General features: G+C 41.1%; 1 protein-coding gene and 1 long non-coding RNA gene across 8 annotated transcripts in view; one reads left to right on the forward strand and one right to left on the reverse strand.

Annotated features, from left to right (window-relative positions):
• The window catches only part of ERCC6 (ERCC excision repair 6, chromatin remodeling factor), an 89,495-nt gene that overhangs the window by 62,555 nt on the left and 3,501 nt on the right, over positions 1–23,439 (reverse strand). For 5 of the 7 annotated variants that reach the window (XM_032266823.1, XM_032266828.1, XM_032266825.1 and 2 more), the window contains exons 2-5: positions 20,776–21,211; positions 18,945–19,065; positions 16,304–16,415; positions 11,783–12,530 (exon numbers count right to left, since the gene is read on the reverse strand). In XM_032266823.1, coding sequence (XP_032122714.1) covers positions 11,783–12,530; positions 16,304–16,415; positions 18,945–19,065; positions 20,776–21,197 — 1,403 coding nt within the window. In that variant the 5' untranslated portion in view covers positions 21,198–21,211. Of the gene's footprint in view, positions 1–2,461; positions 4,477–11,782; positions 12,531–16,303; positions 16,416–18,944; positions 19,066–20,775; positions 21,212–23,439 lie in introns of those variants that run through there. The other 2 variants (XM_032266830.1, XM_032266826.1) reach the window with 2 other exon arrangements.
• Positions 893–23,439, forward strand: LOC116542099. The gene is made up of 3 exons (XR_004265064.1): positions 893–976; positions 13,645–13,648; positions 23,426–23,439. It is a non-coding gene; the product is annotated as an uncharacterized LOC116542099 (long non-coding RNA).

Below are 23,439 nucleotides of genomic sequence, written 5' to 3' on the forward strand. Positions count from 1 at the left end.
AAAATGCCTGGGACCAGAAGTGTTTTGGATTTTGGAACATTTGCATATACACAATGAGATATGTTGGGATGGGACCCAAGACTAAACACAAATTCATTTACGTTTCATATGTTTCATATGTTTCATACACACAGCCTGAAGGTAATTTTATACAACATTTTGTGCATGAAACAAGGCTCTGTTTTGACAGACCCAACATATGAGCTCAAATATGGAATTTTCCACTTGTAGCATCATGTTGCTCAAAAATTTTCAGATTTTGGATTTTTGGACTAGGGATGATCAACCTGTAATATCAATTGTTAAACTGCCTTTACTTGTGAAAGGTCGCCTTTTCATATGTATCAATATTTATACACCCTCCTTTACGGTTCTCACAGACCCTTGTTTCAAGCATCTTACTGGCTTGGTGGAATCTTCGTCCTAACTTTTAGCTAGTGGGCATGTGAGTAACAAGAATAGCTAATATTTACCAAGTGTCTGATATATGCCAAATATCTTACATGTATCATCACGGGTGAAGAAGATACTGCTATGATCCCCATCTTACAGGTGAGAGGATACACAAGACCTCAAAGCTTCTAGGTGAGGTTCTGGCACACACTCCATGGCCCGTGGCATCTATCCCCTATGCAATATATTGCCTCCTTAAGGAAAGTCAGCTAGCTCTGGACAAGTTTTGTTTTGAGATTATATATATACACATACATACATATTTTTTAATTGGTTCAGAAAGCAAATAGTAATTATGACTGACAGGGACACTGTGTACCAGACACTATTTTACTTATTTCACATTTATTAATCCTTACAACCTAATAAGGTAGATACTGTATAAATGAGTCCATTTTCACAGTCCATTTCACTGCTATAAGTAAATACCCAAGACTAGGTAATTTATAAGGGAAAGAGGTTTTGTTGACTCACAATTCGGCATGGCTGAGGAGCCTCAGGAAACTTACAATCATGGCGGAAGGTGAAGGGCACCTTCTTCACAGGGTGGCAGGAGGAAGTGAGTGCAAGCACAGGAAAAGCTTCCACTATTCAAAGCATAAGCTCTCGTGAAAACTCACTAACTTGAGAATGGCATGGCGGAACACCACCCCCATAATCGAATCACCTCTCATCACGTTACTCCCTTGACACGGGGATTACAATTCAAGATGAGATTTGGGTGGGGACAAAAGGCCAAACTATATCAATACTATTGTAATTCTTTTTTTTTTTTTTTTTTTTTTTTTTTTACAGTTAAAGCAGACAGGGAGAGATAAAGGAAGCTCTCCGAGATTACCAACGAGCTAAGGAAAAGACTCAAACCCAGATAATTAGGTTCTAGAGTCTATATTCCTATCTGTTACATAACACTGTCTCTCAAAAAGTATCTTCCCAACTCCCTAGTACCACTCCTTTTCTCACAGTGCCAGCAGAAGGGTCCTCTTTAACTGCCACAGAATGAAAGCAATTGCACAAGAACAAACCAAACTCTAAAACTTCAATTCAAATTTTGTCTTAAAAAAAAAAACCATCAGGACTAAGGTTTAAAGAAGGGAAAGACTGCCTTCATTTCTGTACAATAACATGATTCCTTCCCCACCTCAATATTGTCCATGGTAAGTCAAAACTCACTCTTCAATATACCCCTGCGAACTTTTTCAAGTAACAGGAAAATGAATTTAGCAGTTCTTTGGACTGTAATCTAGGCTGAACAATCACATAATATACATTTTATACCAGACAAATCAACGTACACAATTGCCCATACCAACCCACAAAAGGGACAGAATATACATATTAATGGGAATTTTCAAATACTAGTAGCCTGAGATATTAATAAGCATGCCATCTCCAAAACTTCAAGAAGTCACACAGCAAGGTGCTCAAAATTCAAGAGACCTTACTGCTTTATCGTAATATTTTTATGTTGCAAGGGTCACTGCACACAGCGCAGTCTGCAGTTGTTAAGTCTATGATTTAACAAACCATACAGTTAAATCATTCTTAATACAGAGTGACCTTTCAATCTCAGGATCATTCTCTACCTATTGCAATATCCATCTAAGAAATTTGACAAGAGGCACAATGAGTACAGTTTGATTTTTAAAAATATATTCAGGCACTAGGCTGGGTATTTAATATAGTTTGCATTCTGTAGTACAATAGGTTTTCTATTTCAGGCAGCTAAGAATCCCTCACAGATTAGTCTAATTTGCTAAATTGAGATACTTCGTGTTTTACTTTTCTTATCTGCCTTTTTATAGTCTATCTGGGTAAACTTAATTGGCACATCTGAGCAGATGAAATACCCTCAGTTAGGACTGCAGATCTCATGGAGTAAATTAAGACTGATGCAGACAATTATGCTCAGAGCTGAGAATGAAAGGTGTGTGCAGAGCAGGAAGCAGAATTAGTCTTCATTTGCGTCTCAGCTTTGTTATTTAAAGGAAGCCAATGTGCTAAGGAAACATCTTCAACCCATTTACGTCTGAGGTTGTAATTTTTTAAATTTTTGCATGAAATTCTTATGTTACCTAGAAAAAAAACCAAGGAACAAAAATTTGAACAGAAAAAAATTTATTATGTTCCATTGTTATGTAATGTTCCAAAAGTGGAACACTAGGCAAAACCACTGCTACACTGTACATAATGCCTAAAATTATGTGTGTTGTCTCAGTAGGTGGTGACATCTGCTATTCAGTGTGATATTCAACAGAACACTTCACGTGTAAGGCAACATCACATTTCTCACATCGAAAAGTGGTGTTCTTATGACATTCAGCACATCGTGTTTGCTTTCCCTGTTTGACTATCACATGATTTATGCCATCATAACGTGAGTCAGTGTTACGCTTCTGAGGTCTTCCTTTCTGGCCAGGTTCTGGAGGATGGCCATGAGTCTCCAGATAATGGCATACCACACGTCGACGAAACTCCAGAAAATCCACTGGCTTCTCATCATATGTTTTATGCAACTGCCAAGCGTTTTGTAAGACCAATTCAAAACAGAACAAAAGAGGGCTTGAATACCATTTCTTTCCACGGATTGACGCCCGATACTTATCAATATTTTCATCAGCTCTGTCTACGCCTCCCATGAACTGGTTATACACTTTGATCATGTTTGGCTGCTGAACTTGGATCTTCTTTTTCAGTTTCTGGGAATAACGATTGACAAGACACAGAGGATGGATACCAGCACCAGATGAGGCAACAGTGACAACACTGTTATCATTCCATCTGCAGACAATATTGCCTTTGCCATCAATTCGATAATCGAATGTGCCTCTTTCTTTTTTCTTTAAAGCTACATCTGATTCCAATGGAGCTTTGTCAATGCGATCCTTTCTCACTGTACCTGTTGCCTGATGTCCCATTGAACTGAGCTTATCAAGAAGTGCAATACTGGTGAAAAAGTTATTGAATACAAAATGGTATTGTCCGGGATGTGCTTCTGTAAGTGCCTCACTAAACTGAAGGACAACTGACGCACCAATACCATATTCCTCATGTTTAGTATTTGGGTTTTTACCCTGATATGGCTGAAACCAGCAAATGTAGCCCAGACATGTGGCACCACACCAAAACTTATAGCCAAACCGAATGGGCTTTCCCCGAATAAAGTGTTTGCACCCATGACGACCAAAATAAGGAACCATGAATTCATCAAAGCTGAAATGTGTTTCATTTGGAACAAACTTCATACATCTTTCATTGAGTTTGCTTATAAGAGGTCGCAACTTGGAAAACTTGTCCCCTGGATCCAAATTTGCATTATCAGCAACATGTAAATTAGAAAATATAGTTTCAAAGCGGTCACGTCTCATGGCAGCACTAACCAGTATATTATGCACATCTGTTCTTTGTTCCCAAAACATACGCCTTCTAGGAACTGAGACGTAACCACTCAGAAAAATAATTCCCAGAAAACATTTGAATTCAGAGCTAGTCAAGCCAAGATGTACACCTTTACTGCGAGCATATAGGTTGGAATACTTGACAATGAGTTCAATGATCTCATCATCAAGAAAAAGTTCAAGAATTTCTGTGGGAGTTCTCATTTTGGTGAAGAAATCGTTTGGTGGTGCTGTAACTCTACCTGCTACAGGCTGTACAGTTAAGTCAGCTTTTTTCCATTTGCAAACAATTTTTGTCATTTTCCTCCTCCTTGATGGTGGAGGTTGCCGCACAGTAGATGTAGATGGAACTTCATCAGGAGAGTCATCTTTAGGTGTGTATGAGGGATCATCTGAGTCAGACTCAGCATCAGAGCCATCTTCAATAAGATACGCAGCTGTGCACAACAAAGAACCTGGCAGATTATTTATTGTTCCACCTTCTTCATCTCCTGAGTCCTCATCAGAAACAGGTGCTGTAGCATTTTCAGGTGGTTGTATCACTATAGCACTTGCTTCTATCTTGTCATCTGTCTCTAAAAGGTCAGTTATTTCATGTAAACTTAGAGTTCGAGGCATCTTGGGACTAAAATGGAAAAAAGGTATTATTAGTCCTAGCAGTAGTGGTTTTGCCTAGTGTTCCAAAAATGGAACATGAAAACTGTCAAACCTGTAATTAATGCAACAATAATAATTTCTGCATTTTCTTTTTACAGAACAATAGCATAACTAGTAGAGAAGGTTTGTTTTTTTTTTTTTTTTTTTTTTTTAATTACTAGTGTAGGATATAGTGCAGTGAAGTTTTATGTACCTGTCTTTGGATACTTCCTCAAAAATGTTTCCAAAAACTCCCATCACTTTTTGATAGACTCCCAGCATGCCAGTATCTGCAGTAGTGACTAACTCTGTGCACCATGTGATAACATGTACCCTCAGGAGGCAGACATGCATGAAAAATCAGACCTTTGCAATTACCTTGAGCAGTAGGATATAAATAACTCCCACATGCTTAGTGTTCCAATAATGGAACACTAGGCATAAATAGGTTTTGAGAGTGTAACTTTTTCTTTCAACTTAGAGATTCCTAAAAGAAAAAGAACAACATAGGCTTATTTCCTTTTTTCTCCCAGGCTCAAGTGATCTGCCCGCCTCAGCCGCCTGGGTAGCTGGGACTACAGGCGCACACCACCACACTCAGCTAACTTTTTCTATTTTTTATAGAGGTGGGGCTTCACCATGTTGCCCAGGCTGGCCTTGAACTTTTGAGTTCAAGCAATCCTCCTGCCTTGGCCTCCTACAGTGCTGGGATTACAGGTATGAGCCACTATGCCTGGCCAGGCTTATTTCTTGAGAAAAAAGAACTCTCAGAGATGATAACAACATTCTTAAAATCATTCTATTTAGGTTTCTGGACAAAAATCTTAAGCTTTTACTAAATTGAGATTTTGGCAGATTTTTTTTTTTTTTAATTTAGGCTTTTAAAAAAAAGTATAAGCAAATCAACCTCCATAATGTGAATTGGCCTTTGCTGAAGCACGGCCTAAAATTGCTGAATCCTCATCCAGTGCAAACCAGGATCCAACTGAAGGACAGATAGGACAATCCCAGTGCAAACAGGTGCTAGGCAGAAGGAAGAGGAAGAGGTTCCCAGAAGACAATAAAATGGAGGAGACAGGCTGGGAGAGCGGTGGTTCTCAGGCCACGGCCTTTAGATGGCCCCCATCAAGTGGAGGGACAAACCAGGCACTGAAGCAATGTTTGTCCAAGTCTGCTACAGCAAACCAAGCTGCTAGATCAGTCTCATGTGTCCCAAGCCACCTTCAGACCCCTTCGCCTTCTCCAAGCCCTTCCACTGACCGCTGTCTTGAGCAAATGACTTCATCTCTCTGGGCTCAAAGTCCTATCTCGTGGGTGACTGTAAGGATTAAACAAATTAATCAATATAACAAGAACCACTAACTGGTATGCATTCAAACACGTCAGCCATCACTGTTTTTGTGTACCGACCGCCCCACCCTTAGCCCCACTCAATGCCACCTTTGCTCAGGCCCTCAAGGCCTCAACGCTCCAAATCCACAAGACTCTCTTCACAACGGTCATCCTACTTAGCTTGACTCTTCAGCATTTGAAATGCTGACAGCTCCCTCCTCAGAACAGTGCATATGCCCAACCCAACCCTCCAAAGCCGGGATCCAATGGGTCCCTGGCCACAGAGGCCCAGTGTTCAGCGGGAGGACAATGAAGAGTATTATCTTCACAGGAGATTACATCTCACAGACTATTAGAAGACATTCCGTAAGACGTACACAATGAATGGAATCTTTATCAGCCCTTTACATCTCAAAGTTATTCATGTAAGAAAGGTAAAAGATAGGGCATAAGAAAAGCCATTAGGATCAAAAATGTATTAAAACCCAACTATATCAACAGGCATCAAGACTACAGATTCAAGTTACACCATACCATGAAATAAATTCTATCCCCATCCACCCCATATTTGTCAGACCTTCCAGACTCCTGACCCATCTCCCTGAATGTTCATCCAATTCCCAGATCACAGGCTTAGGTTTTTGGTTTGGTTTCCAGTCCAATGAAGGTGGGAACAGCGATGTGTTGATTCTTGGCACCACCCTGTGGTCATACCTAATATTGCACCTTCCACCCAATCCCACAAAGGGAAGAAAATACATGTAGAGGGCCCAGCCAACTTCAAACCTCAGCTCTACTTCATAGGGTAAGACTGTGGGCAAGCCAATTAACTGGAGTGGCCGTGATTATAACTACATAAAGACATGTATGCACAGAAACAAAGACTGGAGTGACATGTAGAAAATAAAAACATAAAATACAGAGGTCATTTTTTCATCTTAATATTGTTATCATATTTTTACAATAAAAAATAGGGACTCATCAGAAGTGTTGAAAGGTGGGGAGGGAGGCTTCAAACCATTCAGAGGAACCAACTCAAATCCACCTCAGGCTGTGCACTCAGCAGCTTAGCCCAATGCACCAGGTCATCTGAAGAGACTCACGCACCACCAACTGAAGAGTCCCATTTCTGAACTCCCCACTGTGTTTCCCTGATGGGGGTGGGCACACAGGGGATTTATCCCAGAGGCAATTATTTGCTGACTGTGGGCTGAAGTAGAGAAAAAAGCATTACATTCTCAAACCTCAACATCCTTACCAACAATGCTTTCCAACTGCCTCAAAGCTCTCCTAAATGAGAACATAGTTCGTACTGAACAAGGGCCTATGACTATGAAGAATGTCACCAACCTCCCCTCGGAGTCCGCAAGAGCTCAGCCAAAACACAAGTGCAGCACCCAGCTCTTCCGGCCCTGCACCTGCTGCCTCGGACTCCCCAGGCTGAGCCCAGGCCCCTGCCTTCTGAAAGTGCTCCCCAGGTGACTCAGACGCACATACCCTACAAGAACCAGATGCTCTATGACACATGGCATTTAACTAAGGCTCCCTGCCAGGCCCTCCCCTGTGTACATACAACTATGTAGGGCACATAAAAGAGGATGTTTGAGGAACTGATACACAAACTGCATCAGCCAAAAGCTGCAGCCCCGAAAAGAAGTATGTATGATAGACTTATTTCAATCCCTAGATCCCAAATCTGACAATGCATCAGAGCCACTTGGGAACATTTTTAGAAAGTCCTGCCTGGTGACCCCACACTGGACTTCCTGAGTCAGCATCTTCACCACTGGGGGCTCCCGGTGATGCCACATAATCAGTCTGTTGGTGGACAAGCTTTGCTCTAGTCTGTGCTCATTGCCAAGGAAGTACAGTGTGTGAGGGCAGCAACTTAAACAATAATTGCCAGCAGATGAAAACAGATTACAAGCTTGGGGAATGAGTTTAAGTCAAATGATAAATACTAACCCTAGTTCTGCCAGCAAGAAGAGACAAAAAGTCTCTGGAAGTGCATCTTCTCACTCAGGATGCAACCCGTCTATACTCCACAGCCTGGCCAAGCAGTGCTGAACACTACCAGATAAAGAGCCAAGAGTCAGTGACATTTGTTTTACTATGTCGATTGGCAAATACCTAGCATGAATGTTGCTAGTTCCCCACTGTGCATCACTAAGGAACTACATACAGCATTCTTTCCCAGCCCACCCAAACAGAACCTAGGAGCCCCCTGAATAGACTACTACACCCCTGAGATCAGAATTGGCTGGAGAGTGAAGCACACCTGCCCTCTCTGTTCTCAGCCTCTCTGTACATTGTGACATCACATCAATCTCCAAGACAATCCAAATGAGACCCTTGAGGAACTAGTGTGCCTCCAAAGCAAAGCAAACTCCTTCCCTTCTCAACGATGCACCTAGAGTTTAAGGGCAAATGTGTAACATTGTTAATTCGCATCATAAGGGCCATATTAATATATCTGAGCTACCCAACAAAGCAAGGCCCTATAGTGGATGAAATTCCTCCACAGTCTCTTCCAATACCTCAGTCTGAATTTATTATTCCCTTCACAGTTGGTTAGGTCCTATTTGTGCCCATGTCCACTAACAGACTGCAGATTTTTTGCCAGAAACCCTTGAAGCCAGTCCAAGAATGCAGATATGCATTCTTGACATGGAAACAAAGATAAAGCAATGGGGGCTGACCTCATATATGTCAACTGGGAGATGAATCAACAACACAGAAGTAACAAGGACTGGAGACAAGCACCCTGATCTTTGTCACCCTGAAGGGAAAAGGTACATATACAATGTATGGTCTTCTGGGCCATGCAGGGCTGTCTTGGCTACACAGCCTAGACTAGGCAAGTAGCATGTAGGTGCTCACCAGGAACACATATCAAACACTGCAAGTGTGTTAGTACTATTAAATCTTTATTTGGTACCTGGAGCTCCTAGGCCCATAATGTGCCAAATAGTAGTATATTTTAAGAAAGCATTAGACCTCGCAACCAAGAGCCATAACCAAATGGAAACCGTGTTAGTACAAAATTAAAATGAAAAAATAATGGATGTTTTATAAGACCTATATACTACTAACATGAATAAGAACCAACAGAACATTTACTTCTAAGCAGTGGTTCATTCATCCTGTATGATGTGAAAGGGTCTGAAAACCAGGGAATCCACTGAGGAACCAGCCTCCAGATACAGTTCAGTGCAGAGAAGGCAGCAGAAACATGTGGGAGGTGGGAATATACAGTTTGAAAAATGATTAAAAATTCAAAGACTGAGCTGAGGGCTTGAGCCAAATCAAAGAAAGCAGGATCCAAAGTACGACTGCCCAGTTCCAGAAAGAAGCCATGGAAAGGGCCTGGCAGGAAATTCCTAGTAAGTATCAGCTAAAACAAAGGTACCTAGTTACTGAAAACCTAGTGCCAGTGAAAGGCCGGTGGCTCTCAAGCCGAGAGAATACAGAGGATGAGACATCCAGAAGTCACCCACTCTCACTTCCTAGAGTTGAAAAGAGCATTATAATTAACAGGCTATAACCTCAGTAAAAGGTGTTAAGTTCAGCAAAAGGTACCTACCCTGGGAAGTATTCCTAAATTCTAATCACTAAAAAAAAAAAAAAAAAAAAAAAAACACATTTTCTATGTTGTAAACTACACGACTTTATTCTAATCATCCATCTCAAACCACTGCTAAGACATGCAACCCTAAAGGTCTTTTTGTTTCTCAAGGGAATAGCATTACCATTTCAATCGGTCTACGAAGATCAGCAACAAGTAACAAAATATGGAGAGATGGCAGTACTAATAAGCTTCTTCTCAATCCTGAGCATTTTACTTTCTTTCAACATCCCCCAATCCAAATAGCACCAAAGGAGATGTAATACAAATATTTCAGTGTGGATATCTGCGGTTTAACAGCCTTAATAACTGTAGCTATAAAATGTTAAGAGCTATCCTATTTTGGTGGCAATTAAGAGTTATTGATATTTCTGAAATTCATTTGAGATTTTACTGTAGCTTTAACAAAATATTGGCTTATAATATGGCTCTGGAAATAATAAACTGTTTTACAATCTTAACATTATTAAGAAAAACTTATTGCCATGAAATTAAACTAAACCCACATTTAAAATTCAATCAAAATAAATTGCTCTTGATCAAAATACTAATATATTTAAAACATATTTAATATTGACCCAATTTAATTGGAAGAATATATATTGCTCCATTTATAATCAATATGTTGAGATTTACACTTTTATTAATTCTTTGCAGTACTTAAGAAAATGTCGGACACTGTTCACTGTTCAAGAGTACTATGCAATATTCCTCCAACATCTTTACAGGTAATAAACACAAACAGAAACAAAAGCTACGCTGAGGAATGACAAATATAAGCCACTCCTCAACTGTGTATTACTACATAAGGTGCTACAAGAATGTGAGTGCCACGGCTCTAAACAGGATTTAAGTCACACATTATTCTTTAAAAGAACTCTGATGCATCTATTTTGGAAAGGTTATGGAATGTGTGTAGTGTCTGGACGGGGTAACGAGCAGTTCTAAGTAACAAGAAAACCACTAGGTCAACCTCCATTCATGAAGGCCAATAAATACAACAAACTAGGTCTCCTCACCTTGAGAAATAAGAAAAAACTGTTGAAGATTGGGAAAAAGTCATCCCATTGTCAACTATTTTAAAAGTAATAAGGTTCCTTTTTCCCTTTGACTTCCTTAGAGCTAAGTGAGCAAATGCAGACTTGAAATGCGTGGCAGTAGCACCGTGCTCCATGGACCACCGTGGGGAGGCCTGCGACGCACAGATTAGTTTTCCTGGCTCATAGAAAATGTGTGGCAATACGCAATTCAAACTTCATGTTTCACACGTTCACCTTCCCTTTTATGCTGCTTGCATCATACACTGACAAAGTCATGGAGCTAAAAGCCAAAGTCAGTCTCTAGCATAAAAAAGCAACAGTGAAAAGAAAGGTATGCTGTGCATACAAAGCATACTTTTCACATGATGGTCATTTATAATTATGCAGATGACTATTTCCTCAAGGCAAAGGAAGGATTTACACGTCAAAGCTTAAGTTTCAACTCTTTTTTGGAAAAAAGTTCTCCAAAATTACTTTCCTGCTTCAAAAGGGAAAACGGAAACCCCTATCCAGTATGTATGACATAATTCACCCTTTTCTTTTTCCTGACACTTATTCCAGAGTGAAGGCTGGTATAAAGGAGACACAGCTCACACTCAGCCCTCTGTATGCCTCTTGACAAAGGTGTCATCTGGCCAGTGCGAATGAGCTTTTCCCAGGCAGCCTCCTGGACAGGCAGGAGCATGCTGCTGAGACTGGATGGCCCTGGCTCTGAAAGAACAATAGTTCTTTTTTTTTCCCTTAAGTTTTTCCATCTTAGACTTGCCTCCAAATCCAACTAAAGAACTAGAAGTATGCCAGGCGCAGTGGCTCACGCCTATTATCACAGCACTTTGGGAGGCCGAGGCAGGCAGATCACAAGGTCAAGAGGTCGAGACCATCCTGGCCAACATGGTGAAACCCCATTTCTACTAAAAATACAAAAACATTAGCTGGGCGTGGTGGCACGCGCCTGTAGTCCCAGCTACTCGGGAGGCTGAGGTAGGAGAATCACTTGAACCCGAGAGACAGAGATTGCAGTGAGCCAAGATTGTGCCACTGCACTCCAGCCTGGAGACAGAGGGAGACTCAAAAAAAAAAAAAAAAAAAGACCTAGAAGTACAAGCAGGTGGGGACAGCTGCATTAAGGACTTAGGGGCCCCACTGCTTCTAGCAGGTTAAGAGTAGAAGAAATCCAACCTCTGCATACTCAGGGGTCTAATATATTAAGCTGCATCTAGAATTGTTTACACAGTAACAAACCTGTCACCTAAGATAAAGAAAACAGTACAATGTATTTATGATCCCTGCAGACTGACCTTAACCGCTGCTTGTAATAATCTTCATCTCCATCATCTCGATATCTCCCTACTTTCCGCCCTCCTCCTCCTCCTCCTCCTACAGGAGAAGCTTCAGCTTCTTCTCCAGAACTTGGGAAAAAGTCATCATCAATCTCCTGCACTGGGACTTTCTTCTGCCGTTTCCGGCCCTTAGGCAGAGGCTTCAGTTCATAGTCAGTACCATCTCCAGACAGGTCCGCCTCCACCCCCTCCACCTCATCATCTTCCTCCTCCTCTTCCTCCTCCTCTGTGGGGAAGTACTCAGACTCTTCACCCCCAGAGTCTCCCTCTGCCTGTGGCCTCATGTCTGACTCCCAAGGTCTCCTTGTCTTTGGCAATCCCACCTTCCCCTGGAACTGCAGAGCCCTCTTCTGGAGTTTCTTGATGTGCTTTTTCAAACGCTCCTCTTTTTTCGACAGAACTTTGGTTTTCTTGTTTGCTTTGTTTTTATTTTGCATTGGGGCTGGAGACATGACTGGAGCTGGAGCTTTTCTAGCTGCTCTTTTATTACAAGCTTGCTTCTTCCTTTCAAAAGACAGTTTTGCTTGATCTGCCAAATACTTTTCGAAGCCTGATGCTTCATTGAGCATGATTTTTCTGGGCTTTTTCTCCTGTTTCTGAGGAATCTGGGTACCAAAAGGTGTCATCTGGCCAGTGCGAATGAGCTCTTCCCAGGCAGTCTCCTGGACAGGCATGAGCATGCTGCCGAGACTGGATGGCCCCGGCTCTGAAAGAACAATAGCAACGCATTTCACACTAGCATGAAACTTTCCCAGAGTACAAAAGAAATGCTCACTCTTTCAAGAAATAGTAGGCACCTACAAGTAACTCATATAAAAAAATCATCCATGTACTAAAGCATGTTACACATGAAAGACAGAATAAAATGTATTATAGCATCATGCTATATTTAATATATTCCCATTCACAAATATGACTTCTCAGTAACTTTCCTCCAAAATATTTCACTATAAATATACTCTCTGCCATTCAAGAATAGGCTTATTACTCTATAGAGTTATAAATAAACAAGTTTAGCTGTGTTTCCTCATCAGCTGAGGAATAGCCCACGAGGAAGCAAGATCCAAAGTTCCCACATCATTGCTAAAACCAACACTCAGATGGACTTAAATTCAAGAGACAGTAAAACCGAAAACAGGCATCTGAGGGACCATGTGCCTAAATAGGAAAAACATAAATGTCAGTTCTACGCTGTCCAGCATGGTAGTTACCAGTCACCTGTAGCTATTTAAATTTAAATTACATTAAGTTAAAAACTCAGTTCCATAGCTGCACTTGCCCTTTTTCAAGTGCTCAAGAGCCACACGTGACTAATGGCTACTATAATGGACAACACAGAGAACGTTTTCATCACTGCAAAAAGGCCTATTGGACAGCAGCACCGTGTTAGATATGTGAAGTTAACTGACTTGAAGATATGAACTAAAATTGGAAGTTACGCCGTAAGTGTAAAGTCACCCAGGAAGAATCCCTCTTTCATTAGTTGAAATTCATCTCCGGTAAAGTTACCACATAACCAAAATACCAAAAGACCTAAGGCTTAATAGAAAGGAATCCATATTCTAAAATCTACGATTCTTGTAGGCCAATGATACCCAGTTTTTCATTAAACTTGCACTGAAATAAAATATACATCTGAAAGTGCACAAATTATTAAAAGTGTAGAGCCCAGTGAATATTTAGAAAAAAAGTGTACTCATAAACTAGCACCCATATCAAGTAAAAGAAATTACTAGCACCACCAGATGAGCCCTTCAGGCCACCTCCCAGCCTCAATACCCACCCCCAAGATAATGATGGACCTGACTCCTAATATGTAGACAAGTTGTGCCTGTCTCTGAAAGCTATGTAAGTGGAAATTTCTGTGCTGTGTCCACCTTCTTTCAAGTAACATAATGCTTTTGGCCTGCATACTTACTGCTGAACGTAGCTGTGGTTTGTTAACTGTCAAATGTTAATGCACATTTGAGTGGCTTCCAGGTTTTGGTCACTAGGAAAAATGTTACTATGAATATTCTGATCTTTTGGTAACATGTATAGATAAATAAATAATTCTCTGGGTATGCTAAGCTTCAGTAGACACTGTCAGTTTTCCAAAGTGTTACCTTCCAAAGTCCCACCAACTGTGTCAAATAGTTCCAACTGGTGCACATTCTAGCCATTCCACGTTAGCTATGCTGGTAGATGTGTACTGGTACCACATTCTGGCTGTAATTTATATTTCCGTGATGACTAACAAAAGAAGTACCTTTCATGAATTTATCTTTTGGACAGCCTCTTTTGTATAGAAAGTATTCAAGTCTTTTGCCCTTTTTTTTGTCTATTTTTTTAAATGATTTCTAGGAGTTCTTTATACATTCTAGATTTCAGTCCTGTGATTCACACATGTATGGCAAATATCTTCTCCAGCTCAGTATCTTGCCTTTTCACTCTCTAAATGCTATCTTCTGATGAATAGAAGTTCTTGGTTTTATCTATAGTCCATTTAACAAATCTTTTCCTTTACACTAAGCATTTTGCCTCAATTCTCAAGTGATGGCTGGTGTCCAGACAGAGAGATATAATAGGAACTAGGAGCTCAAAAAAGGCAAAACCAGACGTCTACAGATCTGTATAAGATACTAGAAGAACCTATGTGGCTACAAAAGCCATAGGAAATAGATGACATTATTCAAGGAGAGGCAGTAGAACAAGAAGAGGGCTCAGAGAAATCCTGAGAAACATCAACATCTAAAATAAGGCCAGAAATAACTATGCAGAAGTAGTCAGCGGGCCAAAAAGAAAACCAGGAGAGAAGCAGGGATCCCAGAAGGAACAGAAGTGTCAGCTGCTGTAGACAGGCAGAGTGACCAAGGATAAAAAGGGGCTCTTGGATTTGAGGAGGTAGCTATTAACCCTAGACAATGTAACTATTAACCCCACTACCAAAGTCACAGTAGGAGGTGAAAGACAGTAACAGCCAGACAAGAACAAACATCTGTTACCAATGAGAAACATAGTACACAGCAGTCAAAAGCACTGGTCATTGGCTTAATGAATTCTGAGAGACTGAACTTTAAAACCATGTATTTTTGGGCCTGGCACAGTGGCTCACGCCTGTAATCCCAGCACTTTGGGAGGCCAAGGCAAGCAGATCACCTAAGCTCAGGAGTTTGAGACTGGCCTGGCTAACATGGTGAAACCCCGTTTCTACTAAAAACAGAAAAAATTATCCAGGGGTGGTGGTACACGCCTGTAATCTCAGGATTACAGGGAGGCTGAGGCAGAATTGCTTGAACCTAGGCCGGGCACGGTGGCTCAAGCCTGTAATCCCAGCACTTTGGGAGGCCGAGGCGGGTGGATCACGAGGTCAAGAGATCGAGACCATCCTGGTCAACATGGCGAAACCCCGTCTCTACTAAAAATACAAAAACATTAGCTGGGCATGGTGGTGCGTGCCTGTAATCCCAGCTACTCAGGAGGCTGAGGCAGGAGAATTGCCTGAACCCAGGAGGCGGAGGTTGCGGTGAGCCGAGATCGCGCCATTGCACTCCAGCCTGGGTAACATGAGTGAAACTCCGTCTCAAAAAAAAAAAAAAAAAAAAAAAAAAAAAGAATTGCTTGAACTTGGGAGGCGGAGGTTGCAGTGAGCCAAGATCATGCCACTGCACTTCAGCTTGGGCAACAAGAATGAAACTTCATCTCAATAAAAAAAGAAAAAAAACACGTATTTTTCTAATATTTTTTCTATTGCCTCAATTAATTCTTCATAACAATTCTCATCTTACTGAATAAACTTTTAAAGCTGGTAGAAAATAGTTGCTTAGAAAATTTAATCCTAAACAGCTTTAATCTATATTTCAAGTAGTCAATGACTAAGCAGCCACCAACAACTTCTATACACACACACACACACACACACACACACACACACACACACACACACAATTACTGCAAAGATAATTTAGTTCCAGAGCTTAAGAATCTTCCCAAAAGGTTTTCCAAAAGAAAACCATCCAAGACAGTAATGGCCAAATGAAATACTGGCCATAGTATAACCTGAAAAAGATGTCTTTTCTTAAACAACAGAACTGATGCTTGGAAAGCCTGCCAAAAACACTCCTAAAAGACATGTGAGAACCGTTCTCTAAATGCGAATTGATGATGTTGGGCTTCCAACATGTAAATTAATCATGATGTTACTTGTCTTTATCAAATTAACAATATAAGAATATTTAAGATTTCCAATGTATTAAATGTAAAAATAAATGTGTACCAGCAGCCTTCAGTGAGCTGAGTTAAATATTTACTTTCATTCTCTTTGAAAGGGATTTGGCTCTGCAGACGTAGAGAAGAGAATTTTCCTAAATCTGTTTTGACACTAAGGCAAAGAAGTGTGTTTTTCTCAACCCAGGCGAAGACTAAAGAGACAACGTCCACTGACTACAGATACCAGGCATCTATTCAAGAACACAGAGAAACTGTTCCCAGCATCCTCACCTGCATCCTCCTCCTCCAGGCTGGCATGATCTAATTCAACTTTCACCTCTGCTCCTCCAAGGATGGCCTGGAGACGCTTTTGTTTTGCAGTGATCTTTTTTAGCTGTTGTTCCTTGAATGGTAAATATCAAATACAAAAAACAGCAATGAAGCGATTTATTGTTAAATACAAAAGACAGCATTACAAAATTTTAAACTTTAATCCAAAGGAAAATACAAATAAAATATACATTATATAAAAATTCCATACGTTACTATTACTAGAGAGCCCTATATGAGCAACTACCACTTGTCTAGCAGCAAAGGGGCCTTGAGTGTTCCCAGCAGACAGGCATGCCTGCACCCCCATGCTCTCCTGAGGGCGGCAGACAGCCTTCTATGTGTTCGAGCATTTAAATACATGGGCACTGACCTGAAAGGTGGACGACTTCTACTTGGTTTCCCCATTATACACTGGGAAAGTCCCTAAACTACTCTGTGTTTCTCATCTTAGGAGCCAATGGGCTACGGAAGTCAATAAGCCATAAGATAAGAAATAAAAATACAAATGTTCAGTTGAAAAAGTCAATCCCAGGCCGGGCGCGGTGGCTCACGCCTGTAATCCCAGCACTTTGGGAGGCCGAGGCGGGTGGATCACGAGGTCAAGAGATCGAGACCATCCTGGTCAACATGGCAAAACCCCGTCTCTACAAAAAATACAAAAAATTAGCTGGGTATGGTGGCGCGTGCCTGTAATGCCAGCTACTCAGGAGGCTGAGGCAGGAGAATTGCCTGAATCCAGGAGGCGGAGGTTGTGGTGAGCCGAGATCGCACCATTGCACTCCAGCCTGGGTAAAAAAAGCGAAACTCCATCTCAAAAAAAAAAAAGTCAATCCCCTTTGATAACCTATCATATTTATGACTGTCCTTTTAGTATTCTACCCTATCAAAAAGCTTTAAGAGAAAAATATATTTTGCCATGCCTCTTCATCCTGACTCCTCTTTGTCTCGTTTCCTTCCACATCACCAGAACTCTGATATGTGCCCTTCCTGGGCCTCCCCAGTGAACTGGGCCTGGGATACCTGGTTCATCTTCCCAAGGTCAAGAATGTCTCAACTTTAAATGTCAGTGTGGGGCAAGGGGAAACCCTGAACATAAATGCCACATTGCAATGACTTGCAATTTGTTTTTTCTGTCTTTCTCTCAGCAACATCCTGTTTAAAGCATTTTCCCTCTGAATAGTCTACCTCTAACCATCAAAGAGCTGCTGATGAAAGACAAGAATGCATAACTAAGTTAGACTAGGACTTGAAAAGTGGTCTCAAGTTTGGTCCTCTATAACCTTAAAATTCCAGCCCACCAAAAACCCAAGCAGGTCTCTGCACATCGATTTCACATGCTCCCACAAGAGAGCAGATGTCTCCTTTCTGATTTGGGAGGACCCCACCTGCCTTGAGCAACTGCTAGCTTTGACCTTTGGACTGCTATTCTGGAAGCAAGTTAGAAAAGATGGGGTGGTGCAGATAACAGACTGGAGAGTGGGAAGTATAAGGGGCACATGAACTGAGTCTATGCACAGCCCTACCCCTGGAGAGCTTAAAGAAAACATGCGAGGACTCTACTCGATGCAGTGAATCAACTGTAAGCACAAGGACATCTGCTAGTCATTTGGGATGGCAGAAATGAAATGGTCGCAACTAGTCTTTCCTATCCATTGCAATGTATTTTAACAAAGAGGGTACATAAATCCTAAAAAATATTTCAAACCTCACAAAGCTGTACATAAATCGTTAAAAAAAGGTTTCAAACCTCATAAAAATAATATTCTAAGTAACAAATACTCCCTACCCTTAGGTTCTCTGAACCTAAGTACAGCCCCAGTGTGGCTGGGTGCTGACTATAATGCCCAAGGAGGGAGAAAGGGCCAGGCTCTCGCAACAATGAGCAGAAGTATGTGAGGGTCAACAATTCCACGGCCAGGAAACAGAGTGGAGACAATCAGAGAAAGCAAGGGCTAAGCAGAAAAAAGAATTCACACAAGACCAGGAGACAGAGCGAGAGGCCAGTGTAACCCTAAGCCGGGCCGAAGAAATGGTGATGCAGGAAGACTAGGAAAGTGCACCCAAGTGAGGCAAGCAATGCCAAAAAGGAACTTTTCTCAAATACACAGAGGATCCCTGACTTATCATGGTCTGACTTATGATTTCTCAACTTTATGATGGGTTTATCAGGTCATATTCCCACCGTAAGCCGAGGAGCCTCTGGACTTAAATATGGTTTGACTTACAATATTTTGACTTTAAGACAGGTTTCTCAGAGTATTAAATGCATTTTCGCCTAACAATATTTTCAATTTATGATGGGTTTGTTGGGATGTAACCCTGTTGTAAATCAAGAAGCAACTGTATACATATGGATGTGTGTATGGATGGATGTGTGTGTCTATGTATATGTGTGTTTTTTTTAATGTGATAGAATGGGATGTTAAAGGGAAACAAAAAGATTAAACATGCAAAAGCAGCCCAACATTTTTCTACTGTAATTATAAGTATTTGCTTCACATCTTATAAGCACTTTTTAAAATACCTCCTAAATTCTTAAGTGGGCCTACACGATGACTTTTTTAAAAATGCAGTATTGAATACGTTATTCTGAAATCACCTTATTATACTTCTGTCGTTTCACAGAATCTAGTTTCCTGTTGATGTCTCTGCTGGTGGCAGCTTGAGGGCTAAGTTGTTCAATAATTTTATCAATTTGCCTTAGGGATGTCGTACATGACCTGAAAAATAAGATAAATTTCTATTTTCCACTCTGATAACATTTTTATAGCATACTATAAAGAGATAAATGCTAAAAAAACATGTCCCTTTTACTTCTTATTAACTAAAAGAAAGAAGAAACTAAATCAGAGTACATTATCTTTATTGGCCACAAATAAAACTTGAAGGATCATTAGAGTTTTAAGATGACTGCTAGTGTCTTCTTTTAACTAGCTGATTTAAATCAGCTCGTTCCCATTTATAAGCTGATTCATTCATTCTACAAGCATTATTTAAGTACCTACTTTATTCAAGACACTATGCTAGAACAATGTGCGGTAAGTTGTCCTTTTACATGACAAAATGCATACATGAGCTTTTACGCCTGTTATGGAAGCCTTCTAAAGTTTGGAAGCATTCTAAAAATGCTTAAACATTTCTTACATAAATCACACATCTGTGACAATATTTTTCTTTTACATAAATGGAAGATTCACTTACCATAACATTAAGTTTTGTGGTACAAAGAAAATAAATCCATTTAAAATAAATTACTCCTAAAATAGACACCACAGAATCGTAGCTTCCAATTTTCAGAACACAAATTCAATCTCCTTGAAGCTTGTGTAATTTCCTGTTTGTAACCTCTGTGGATTACAGGATAAACAATGCATATTTCTGGCTGAGGCACCACATGCCACCAGCCATCTAGCATCACTCTGCATGGAGACTCTACAACTCTCCTTTGTCACCTCTGTAGAAAAAGGACACATTTCCAAGATCAAATGTAAAAGTGTCATTATAAAGAGTTGATGTCCTCAACACTCAGACTATAACCACAACAAGCACCTGTTACTGAAGAAGTCAAAAGAACACACCAAGGAATGGTTAGCAGAAAACATGTCTTTTGAAGTACCAACAGCCACATTCATGACAACCTCAGCCAGGGGCTCCACACTCCACCCTCCCCAGCTATCCTCTGTGACACTGCTCCATCCTCCATCCAACTCAGCACTCACCTTCTTTCTTGCTTACCTGACACTGCCCAGAACACTGCCCAACAGGGGGCCAAGCAGCAATGATAAGTGAGTTCAACTCTCCCCCTTCCCTCTCCTGTCTTCACCTCCCATCCTGGCTCAGGTCCATAGTCTCCCCTTTTTCCCCACTAATGTGCTATGCTCAGAAGAGTTCAAGTCTTCCCCCTCTCTAAAACACAAATGAAATCTCCATTCCTAGAAAACTAGGATGGAAGAAAGGAATACCAGGGAGTCTTTCTCGTTATTTCTAGAAATATAAATCTGAAAAATCGCCAAAGACTGAACACTAAGTTTCGGGACACCAAGCTAGAAAGAAACTACTGCACAGAGAAAAATGTGAAGGGGACGGAATGTATTCCTGGTATCTCAAGTAGGAAACACCAGAATTTTAGGTGCACTTCTCCTGAGATCACTTTGTGCATATGCTGGTGAATAGCCCTTCTCTTCTGGACATTATGGATGAAACTGGGTTTCATGAGCCGGACGGAGACTTTTACCATGTACAATGGTGCTCCTGAGGTGAAGGGCTGGGGCTCAAAGACAAGGCTGAGGACTGCCCCTATTGATTCTGTCCTCCAAATAAAAGGTTCTACACACCTCCTAAACTTCTGGAATACTGGAGCTCCCCATTACCTGAATATCCCTATCATGTTTAACCACAACTTTGAAAGGGAGAAGATGGGCCGCACTCACGTGAGGTCATCCAGGACGGACCGATACTCCTTTTCCGCATCAGCGAGCTGGGAGGCACAGCTGGCCTCATGGATGGCGTTGTCCACCTGCTGAAGCACACCCTGTTCCAGCACGTCCTGGTCATAGACGTCCACACCCAAACCCTGCAGCTCAAGGGCCTGGGCGCTAGGCTCCACCGCCTGGATCTGATGTCGGTCGATGTGCAGCAAGGCTGGCCCTCTCCTTGGAGCTGCTGATGCGCACCCCTCGGCAGTGGAGAACAGCCCATCACCCACGGAATGAGAGTGCAGGTATTCCTCCATCTCCCCATCACCACTACTTTCTTGCTTGATTGCCATTTCTTCATTATTACTGACAGGCTGACTCTGTAAACAGTCTTGCTCCTGAGTTTGACTTGAGTGGGGGATTCCCTCATTTGGCATTCTCTACAGACTAACTAAAAGGAAAAAAAGAAATTTATAAGCCATTTCGTTATGTAGGATTCACTGTAGTTCTTAAATATTGCATAATTAGAGCAGACTGATTTATCAAAAGATCAAGTAATAATCTTCCAATTATATAAATTCAAGTTTCTAAGTATTAATTTACTAAAAAGGCACAAACGATGTAGTTTCTTGAGTTCTGATAATAAGAAAAATGAACCAAAAAAAGAAATGCAGTATCAATTAGGCAGCCAGCTAAGAAAGCCAGCTACCAAAATCCTGGGGTGATGGCCATGGAATATTCTTCAAAACAGCCAAGTCATTTGGCTGCTGTTTTCCACGTCAGCATCTTCATTTCATTATGACACAAATGATTTATATTATAGTGGCAAGATCAACTGTAATGCATAGGAAACAGTGATGTTAGGAAAGAGCTTCTGTATGAATATGAGACTAGAAACTCCTAGGCAGAACACCTATCCAGTAAGTAGGAACTTTGAACAAATCAGAATCTCAGAAGACTAATTACAATTAGGCCAAGTACAGTGGCTCACTCCTATAATCCGGCACTTTGGAAGGCCAAAGCAGGAGGGCAGAGACCAGCCAGGGAAACACAGCAAGCTCAGTTCGAGACCAGCCTGGGATACATAGTAGGACCTTGTCTCTGCTAAAAATTTAAAAAATTAAGCAGGCATTGTGGTGTGCACCTATAGTCTCAGCTACTTAAAGGGCTAAGATAGGAGGATCGCTTGAGCCTGGGAGATGGAGGCTCCAGTAAGCAACGACAGCACAACTGCACTCCAGCCTGGGCAACAGAGCAAGACCTTGTGAAATGAAGATTAAAATATTCTCAAAAATAGGCCAGGCACGGTGGCTCACGTCTGTAATCTAGCACTTTGGGAGGCTGATATGGGTAGATCACTTGAGGTCCGGAGTTTGAGACCAGCCTGGCCAACATGGTGAAACCCCGTCTCTACTAAAAATTGGCTAGGCATGGTGGCGGGCACCTGTAATCACAGCTACTTGGGAGAATGAGGCAGGAGAATCACTTAAACCCAGGAGGTAGAGGATGCAGTGAGCCAAGATCTTGCCACTGCATTCCAGCGTGGGCAACAGAGTGAGAGTCAATCACCAAAAAATAAAATAAAATAAAATAAAAACCCTCAAAAATAACTCCATTTCAATATACAGTATAATTTCTCACCCATCAGGTTGGCAAGAATATAAAGCCTGATAAATCCAATACAGACAAGGAGGAGGATCTCCCCTCACATGCTGCTGCTGAAAATATAAATTAGTAAAGCCCTTTGGGGGGACAACTTAGCAATATCTATCAAAATCTGAAATGCACACAACCTTTGCCAAGCAATTCTAGGTATTTATTCCAGAGAACTAGTCATACACAGGTGCAAGGATGTTTAGTGGAGCACACTTTTAATAGTTTGATGTAGCTACTAAGTATATTCTGTAGTACTGATATAAAAGCCATGTTAAGTGAAAAAATTCATGGTATGAACACCTTTAGGTTGAAAAAAGTACCCTGCACACAGAATGATCTGGCAGGATACAAACCAAGCCTGCAAGTCAGGAGGGGGAACAGAAGGCACAGGGAAAAGTAAGTGGGAACTTTCACATTGTACTCCACATACTCAGGACTTGCTGCTTTAAGGAGCATATATTCACTGTATTATCTATACAACTATCACATCTAATAAATATATTAAAAAGCAACACAATAACCAAGAGACCAGTCTTGCTGTTTGTTTAACTGTGAATAAACTAAGGTTTCTTTGAGCACTACAACTTTTCTGTGAAATGACAAGTGGTCCCAATAGGCCCCACTCATTACTCATTAAATAAAATAAGCCCAGCAATAAAGCACTCAGATACAAAGAATTCAGAATCATCTACACCCAAGTGGCTATCTACTGGAGAAGTAACATCTCAGTAACCACAGAGCAGGGCAGGTCAGCTAGCCCAGGACACAGACAAGAGGTCACATGAGCATTGAGGGAACTATATACAGTGTCTGGGGCCCAAGAAATATGACAGAGGAGCTAAGATTTGAACACATCAGCCATGCATGGTCTGATATATAGGAGGTGCTCAATATCTGCTGAAAGGAAGGGAGGTTCAGAGCTAAGTCTAAAATAATAAAAAGTTTGGTCTGGACAAATGAGTCACCAGTGAATTCAGTCACAAAAATGAGACTCTCAAAAAGGAACCAGATGGGAAGCAGGAC

This window comes from Sapajus apella, unplaced genomic scaffold (genome assembly GCF_009761245.1).
Source record: "Sapajus apella isolate SASKATOON/1434 unplaced genomic scaffold, GSC_monkey_1.0 scaffold161, whole genome shotgun sequence".
NCBI lineage: Eukaryota > Metazoa > Chordata > Mammalia > Primates > Cebidae > Sapajus > Sapajus apella.